We start from the raw sequence: 8,517 nt of genomic DNA, 5'->3' as shown, positions 1-8,517 counted from the left end.
TTTTAAATTTATACCTGTATAATTGTAACATTCCATTATCTGATTTAACAAGGACATAGCTACCGCTTTGACGTGATATGCCACTCTCTCTCTTTTACGTAATACTTATTGCAAACAATGCATTTAATTACAAGCGGGACTATCCTTGTATTTAATTGGCATGTAAATGTCTGTTATAATAGTTATAATGTAAAGAGGAAGCATTCGTCCTCTTTAATTGGTTCAATTTTATGTATTGCGTTTGCCTAAGTCTAAATGTATTATATACAGTATTTAATATTATTGCAATGTATTGTATTTGAATATATTTTATTATATTTAATGTCAAAAGAAATGAGTGACGTGTATATGTGTATATACATACATATACATATATATATACACACTATTTTCAAATTAATATATCTATACAATCATATATATATGTGTATATATATGTGTATATGTAATATATATATGCATATGTATATACATTATTTACAATATATTGTAATGAATGATCAATACCCTGATGTATTCCGTCCTAAAGTGTCCTAAATATTTAATGTTATGTATAATAATTGCAATTTTTGCCATTAATAAAAGAAATGTATCATTAACACATTCTTTACGTTTCTTAGTGATTACTTAGTAATACATTGTAATTCGATAAAGAAAAAATATTATACCAAAATTAATAAAGAAGTATTAAAACGGTGAATAAGTGTTCATACTGCAATATTCTAATAAAATTCATTATAAAAACTTTTTACTTTGGAAATAAATATAAAGTAATACATAAGCAAAAATTACCGTTTATAAGTTATTTTTGTTTGATAAAATTATGGATAGAATTCTATAAATTATACATATAATTATCAGATATATAGTCTAATCAATAATCGTGTACTGGTCGTTTAAATTATCTCTTCTTTAAAATACTCTTTTCAATATTTATTCTTTAAGTCACCTATATTTGCACTGACATGAATTGACTCAAATTGATTACTGGGAACAAGGTACTTTGGTATATACTGTACATTAGGAAATATTCCTCATTTCCCACGTTTCAACACATTTCAGTACTAATTCAGTATAAAAAAGAAAATGTCAATAAATATCTGCATTTGTAAATGCATTGATTAATATTTACATGGAATGGTCGCATCGGCATCGTATATCTTGAGATCGTTTCGCTAAACTAAGGATTATTGCACGACTTGCGCAAGAAGGCATTGTTCGTTCTCCAAATCACTAAGCAGATGAACATTCTAGTTATAAAAAATTTCCTCGTTCCATCATTCGTTATTTACATAAGGAAGATATCTTATCTCGATGCTTATCGTCAAAATAGAATTACAGCGTATAAATTTGCTCAACAGATGCCAGTCATCTTCATCACATTGATATCAATTAAACATACAATGCGCCGAGTTATCACGTGTTATCATGTATAGAAGACGACAGGTGTCAGACAGGCGTCTCTGTGTCGTTCCGTATCTTGGCGTTATGCCGAGATTGCGATTGAGCGTTCGAGGGCTCGCGTATCACAAGACTCACAGTATCAGAGTAATCCAAGTCTCGACGTTCTCCATCCCGCGGTAGACTCCTGTTTGACGACGGCGAACTGCTATTCTCTGCACTGCAATCATGTTTGAACACGCTATCTGATTGGGAATGCGTTGGCGTGGACATTTCAGAGACTAGTGGTGTAGACTCGTCATCGCTCTCACCACCGGGTGCCGGTGATCTCGCCGTCGGCGCGGTGCCAATTAAACGGTCCTTCAACCTTGACAGCTTCTCCAGGCTGGAAGTAGGCACCGATATCATCACTTCATCATTAAATGTCGAGGACAAGCGTCTCTTGGTGGACACAAATGATGACGTGGTCTTCTGGGATATATTATTCCCCATACACCTTTCGTCGGTCGACTTCGATCTGATCGCAGGTTTCGGTGACGAAGGCGGAGAAATAAATAGCGAGGACGGTCTAGTGCTAATGTTGCTACCGCTTCTCTTTAGGGTCTTATGTGAGCAGGCGGACTTCGTACTTCGTTGAGATGTGATGCTACGCTGAGAATTGGTACGTTGAAGGAACATGATGGAGTCATGTGAACTATCATCTGAACTGCCTGGCTCATCATTAATTGGTACCCAATGAAACAGCGGACTGGCTTGAAGCAGTACATACTCCGTATCGTGTACCGAAATGACAGGTCCTAAAACAAAAGCTCATGTTATATTTGCTTATCATACTGTGTTCCAATTAACTATAATATACATTATGAAGCCATTTAATTCCAAATCATAAAATAGATTTATTCCTTACAAAAGTTTTATATAGAAATTTATCAAGTTACCGAAAAAGATATTTATGATAAAAAGATACGTTTTTCGATTTTTTTTAAATAATTCTCTTATTTCAATTTTCATTCTTCGAAACGCTTAGTCATGATAATAATAATTGAAGACTTCTAGACGCAAATTACAAAGAAGGTAATATCAGATATGGTTTCCAAGAAAGTTTTATTGCCACTTGCTCTCGTAATAACATAATACTGTTCATAACATAGTGCTAATAATCTAGCAATAATATTTATAGTGTACACATAGTACGGGAAACGTGGACCGGAGTAATAGGACGCAACTTTTAATTTTATCGCCAACGATTACTTTACATACAACAGTTTTAAAAATATAATACAATGTTATACGTCGCCTCGATTAGCATAAACATTTTCCACATGAGATATTTGTTTTATCAACAATGCGTTATCACAGTCTTTTGTACATGAATTGTTCACAGAAAACATCAAACGATTAGCTTTGAGAGTAGTGCCTCTGGCATTTTTTTTAAATATTATATAATAATGCTTACAAATGCAGTAGAGTATGCTCGTATATTACCGACTAGGTTTTTTTTTTTAATAATGCAATCCTTTTTTGTTCAATGTGGCATTATACATCGACATTAAACTACACTGTTAGAAATTTCGAAATGAATTCAAATAACATGTAGATTTATTATTATAAAGTAACTGCAAAATCCACATAAAATATTTGATAGTGTGGAAAGTACATTAAATTTAATAAAATTGATATTACGAAAAGCATCATTAAATGTCATATACATGTATACAAATATACTTTTCAGTTACAAATACATTAAATTTAATGTAATACAATTAAATTTGATATTTTTAACAGTGTAGCTTTTAAAATGAGCATTATATTAAACTAGTCCTACGAATACGCAGTACAATAATGATCCTATTACAATTGTTTAATGGCTTTCATTTTGTTCTTTCTTCGTGCGATATGTATCATTGGTTTTTCGCATTGGCACATGAATACTTTAAGAAAATTTGTACATGTTTCTACAGAGAATAGTCTTTCATTTTGTAAGTTACAAATGGCCTAACAGTATATTTATATAACCATTTTATTTGGCTTGTCGAGTGCTATTGCGACTATATACATCTTTTGTCACTAATACTGTCAAGTAATGTTCTACGGACATACAGATATATAAATAAAACTATAAATAGGATGAAGTATGTCCTTTGAATCTTTCTTTTTCTTTTAACATCATAAAATGGCAAGCACCATCCTTGAATGCAGTGATAATGATGCCTAGTCGTTGCATGTTTCGATAGAAGTCACGCCGGAAAAATCTCTGCTTTTGTGATATACGCAACGTGAGCGATTTATACTGTCATTCATTACTTGACGGATATTATATACATCATCCTATAGTCATCCTATTTCAGATTTGACTAAACGTTAGCATTGTATTCGGCGGAGGTGTCACTGTTTTGGTCAGGCTGCGGTGGCTCTTGCACTATTACCAGAGGCAGTGTAAGTGGTAGGGGAGTAGGCTCACCTGAAGAAAGTGAGTCTGTTGTTGGAGCCACCGCTGGCGATGGCACATCTAAAACATCCTCGCAAGCTTCTTCATTCAAGGTCTGCAATGCTCCGCAAATCATTTGCTCCTCTAATGTTACCTGAAACGTATACGATTATATGCATTTTAGCATGTTCACAACAGATAGTATTTTTTACTTGTTGTTACATACATAAATAAAAAAATTAAGTATAAAGATTTTTTTATTTCTTAAAGTAAGTACAACAGCTTACCTGAAACTGCCGAGTGCAAATATAAACAAAAATTTTGTTTTCAGTTATATCAATTTGTAAATTTATTTATGATTATTTTGTATAAACTCATTTAATAATACTTATATCATACCTGTTTTTCCATGATAGATTGTTTATTTTGATCACGTCGAGTTGATCCATCCGTTCTCGATGCTCCTTTCTCTTTTTCGACGTGAGCAGACGCACGTATGGAATTATTTGGTAAGGCGTGATCTATAACGAAATAAAAATGATCCAAAAAATAGTTGAATCAAAAAAAGGAGCAGATCAAAAAAAAGATGTCGAATGTACCTTTGCGTAAAATTTGTTCGGATCCTACAGTAAATCGAACACTTCGAGGACCTTCCTCATATGTGAATGACGAGAGTTCCATTTCACGCAGTGATACAATTACCATGCGAAATAATTCCCAATCTCCAAAAGTCATTTTAAATACCTAAAAAATATAAATATTTAAAAACTTCTTTTTGAAATATAAAGATGCAACGTTCCAAAGATTACTTTTTTTAGTTCTTGCAAATCGCAGTGTAATAAAACTCGTCCATTAATATTGTTTTCTTTGATGGCTTGCTTATATATCGGTGCTTGTATCGAATTAAGACTTTCAATTTTGTCGATCAGATCACAAACTCCGTTCACTGATAAGGACGACAGTTTTATTTCTAAAATTTCGGACTGCAAATACAAATAAAGCAATAAGTCACATCTTTTCAACAGCAAGAAGTATTCGTACAATTAATTTATAATGTACCGGTAACGTAGTTGTTACGGAAAGCGGTTTTGTCATTGGTTCCATAGAAGGCATTTGCATCCAAGCTGGCGGAACTTGCCATTCGAAGCTTGGCTGATAACCCCACGATGGCGTCGGTGGTACGGATCCCTGCAAACTCGATTGCTTGACAAATTTCGCATGTCGATTTGTCGACGTGTTTCTTTGTGGAGCCCATTGATCAAATGGAACACCGTGACCATGCCAAGTACCACTTTGTTTATGAAATAGATTCATATCTTCCTCTATACTTTGTTGCTCCTCCTTTATTTTTTTCTTAATGTACGGATCTAGATTAATAGTGAAAGGCAAGAATATTTTCATATCACTAATGAGTAAGCTAGACCGATGGAAAGTGAGAAAAACATCCAATTTGCGTTCGTCTCTATCTATCTCGAGAAGTGGTTGCACCTCTTTCAGTACTGGAATTTGCGGTCGCACCCTAATAAATATAAAAAAAAAATATATATATATATATATATATATAAGCGGTGTAAGAAAAAAGGATTATATAAAATTTTACATATTATATAAGATTCACATACTTATCGTAAAGACTTTTGAGTGACATATTATCATCCAGAGTTTCCTCATATAAGTCGTAATGAAGAATGAGCCAAGATGTCCTAAAAGGCCATTGCTCAGTAATGTTGATCCAACTAGCTAAGTGATACCAGTTGAAGTCAATCTGGAATGCTTTAAGTAATCGTCCTGGAAAAGAAAGATAGATAACATATACATATATATAAGATAACATAAACTCGTATATTGTAATTATATGACTTAATGCATTACCGGTAACATAAACGACATTCATTAATCTTCTCATGCTGCGGGGATTCACATCGCTAAAGTAATCATCAGTGAGAAGCATCTTATTGAGATCTTGCGCGCCGCCCAGTCGATTCAAATTACTGCCAATACTGCTAGCGATCGATTCACTCAATCGCATCTTTCTACTGCCCTTTCTAGTTTGGGGTTTCAATTTTTCGTTGCTGTTCATTATAGCTGATTCCGTGCTGAGTCTTCTACTCGATACCGAATGATGCATGGTGCTAGTCGCGGTGTAGTTAACACTCTCCTCAGCCTCTGTCCATGTCGTTTTCTTATAGTATTGAGCAGTCTGTTGCGCAACCTTGACTTTACGTAAACCGCTATTTTGCAAGTAAAATGGCAAATGCACCATATTCCGCAAGTAATCATGACCACCAATATTCGATTCCGAGAATAGTCTTCTGCTATTTACTTCTACCGCCTACACCCACAGTATCGGATGATAATTATCATTAAAGTAACGTCGAAATTGATATTACAATTTTTTAAATATTTTTATTTTAAAGGTTGCTTACCTTAGATATAATATGTGGATCAATTGCGAGTATTACGACAAAAGGATATCCGTTATCGCTAAATAAGGCCTGTATAGCGTCCAAAACGAGTAAAACTTTATCCTGTTCGCAACTATCCAAACCATCCACTATTACAACTAGTCTACTTTGTTGAGCCATAAAACTATCCAAGCACTTGACCTATTTAAAATCGTAATTAAAAGCTATACTCCTGTAAGCAAAGTTTTAATTGTATTATTTCAATCAATAGATGAATAATTTACCATTTCTGTCATTAAATTGACTTCGCTTTTTAGAGTCTGAATGAATCCTTCGCTCTTCAGAGTCTCTAATTTTGATATACTACGTTGAAGGTGCCTCCTCTGTGAAAAAACCAATGCCTGCAGTGTTCTACTCCATGTGTATAAATTTGCTATTATACTGATGGCCAATACCAAGGCGATCGATATCATGATAATGTGAGCAGTAACTCGCTCTATCGTGGATCTAAACGCATAATGAGATAAGATAAGTAATAAAAAGGAAGAGAGAATACTTATATCCGACATATAATTACTCACTTATCATTGGAAATATCTATGAGGTACACCGTAAGTATCGAAATACCGACAAGCAAGCTGCATAAGCAGAATTCAAATATGACTACGTAAGGCAAGCAGCATAAATGCCTCCATTTCCACGTAGTGGTCGATTTATCCGGTTTTGGCCGAAATGCTCTGAATAATCTGGTAGACAGAGAACCGTAGTCATTCTCAATGGAATCATATAGCGAGCCAACCATCTGCACGACCGCGTTCTCACCGGCAGCAGTCGTACCCACGCGGGTTTGATCTGTGAAGTAAAACTTTATCGGCTGCACTGCTATGCCATCGTGACATTGGCTGCCTGGTGGATGACAAAAGATTACTTGCAATAGCAATTTTAGAGCGTTCAGCTTGGTGGTGAGCGCTACTGTCAGATTATACGGCCAGTACCAATCGTACCTATGATTACAGATCTTCGATCAGGACATTGTATATGAAATAAATAGAGCTTCACTCCTTGCGGTTTTCCTTACCTCTTATTAGCATACCAGACGAGTATCAGAAAAATATAAACGACAACTAGTAAACTTATTCCAGACGACAGACCAATAATCCACGACTGTAAGGCGAGGCCAAGTGTGATACCCATAAGTAGGGTTACATGAGCTACTACTAAAAAGAGTAAGGAAGAGAATTGGAATACTGGATCGATCCATTGTCGCGCAAAGTTCTTCATTTCCTCTGAAATAATAGTCGTTAGTACTTTTTCATAAAGCTCATGTGTATACAGATATACCGAAAAATACTCCAAAAGTTTAAATTGCCATAATGTAATATTCTATTTAAAATTAAATTTTAAGTTTTTAATATTTTTTTAAAAAAAGATTTGGTTCCAAATTCATCAAAGAATTATCAGTTCATAGAAAGAATTTTTGTGATATTCCGTAAAATTACTAAATAGCATTGTAACAACTCATTTGATGATACCTCTTAATTTGTTCAGTAAAAATGATTTCCCAGAGCCCCATTTAGCATAAAGACCGACAGTTATTGGTGTAGAAAGCGATGGTTCACTGAGAATGTCTGCCAGTGCACTGCTGTATAAATCGTAACCAAGCATGTTTTCATTGTCTTCATTAGTATTTAAGCGCCCTGTAACGTTTATCACATTTTTTAATAAAATGAATTAAAATATTAAAAGTGTGTATATTTTCTGCATATCGTGAATTAAGTTACCAATAATAACGTTACATGAATAATAGCATACGTCTGATTAACTTACGAGCACCGAATATCTGACCAAGCATCGTCTTGGGATGGTTGACATCGATGTTGTAGGGGGTTTCACCTTGTCTATTCGGACGGTACAATAACTGGCTATTCTTTGGATTCCTCAGTAGTATCTCGACGATCGCTTTCGATCGCGCGCGCATCGCTATGTGTAGTACAGTGTCGCCCTTCTTGTCCGTAGCCGAGACCTTGGCTTTCTTGTCTAAAAGCAATTGCACGATTTCGGCGTTACGCGACCTCACCGCCCGTAATAAAGGCGTGTCGCCGTCTTTCGTGGCAATCTCCAGGTCTGGGTTAGCGTTTAGTAATAATTTGAGTATCGCTATATTGCCTTTCTCTACTGCTATGTAAGTTGCGGTTTTTTTATCCTAAAATATATATGGACGGGGTCGTTAGTTCGATTGGAACGATTTCAAAAGTATTGCGAGGGTGTCATGAACCTCGATTA

General features: G+C 34.8%; 1 protein-coding gene across 9 annotated transcripts in view; it reads right to left on the bottom strand.

The window, feature by feature from the left end:
- The window catches only part of LOC108746042 (kinase D-interacting substrate of 220 kDa), a 40,802-nt gene that overhangs the window by 3,042 nt on the left and 29,243 nt on the right, over positions 1-8,517 (bottom strand). For 5 of the 9 annotated variants that reach the window (XM_018482544.1, XM_018482542.1, XM_018482541.1 and 2 more), the window contains 14 exons: positions 8,062-8,437; positions 7,767-7,931; positions 7,313-7,520; positions 6,816-7,238; positions 6,519-6,741; positions 6,256-6,435; positions 5,702-6,161; positions 5,452-5,617; positions 4,889-5,348; positions 4,639-4,812; positions 4,429-4,573; positions 4,229-4,350; positions 3,863-3,983; positions 867-2,198 (listed from right to left, as the gene is read on the bottom strand). In XM_018482544.1, the coding sequence (XP_018338046.1) occupies positions 1,450-2,198; positions 3,863-3,983; positions 4,229-4,350; positions 4,429-4,573; positions 4,639-4,812; positions 4,889-5,348; positions 5,452-5,617; positions 5,702-6,161; positions 6,256-6,435; positions 6,519-6,741; positions 6,816-7,238; positions 7,313-7,520; positions 7,767-7,931; positions 8,062-8,437 (3,972 nt within the window). In that variant the 3' untranslated portion in view covers positions 867-1,449. Of the gene's footprint in view, positions 1-866; positions 2,199-3,862; positions 3,984-4,228; positions 4,351-4,428; positions 4,574-4,638; positions 4,813-4,888; positions 5,349-5,451; positions 5,618-5,701; positions 6,162-6,255; positions 6,436-6,518; positions 6,742-6,815; positions 7,239-7,312; positions 7,521-7,766; positions 7,932-8,061; positions 8,438-8,517 lie in introns of those variants that run through there. The other 4 variants (XM_018482537.1, XM_018482540.1, XM_018482538.1 and 1 more) reach the window with 2 other exon arrangements.

This window comes from Trachymyrmex septentrionalis, unplaced genomic scaffold, assembly GCF_001594115.1.
Source record: "Trachymyrmex septentrionalis isolate Tsep2-gDNA-1 unplaced genomic scaffold, Tsep1.0 scaffold16, whole genome shotgun sequence".
Taxonomy (NCBI): Eukaryota; Metazoa; Arthropoda; class Insecta; order Hymenoptera; family Formicidae; genus Trachymyrmex; species Trachymyrmex septentrionalis.
This window is presented reverse-complemented; position numbering and strand designations above follow the sequence as displayed.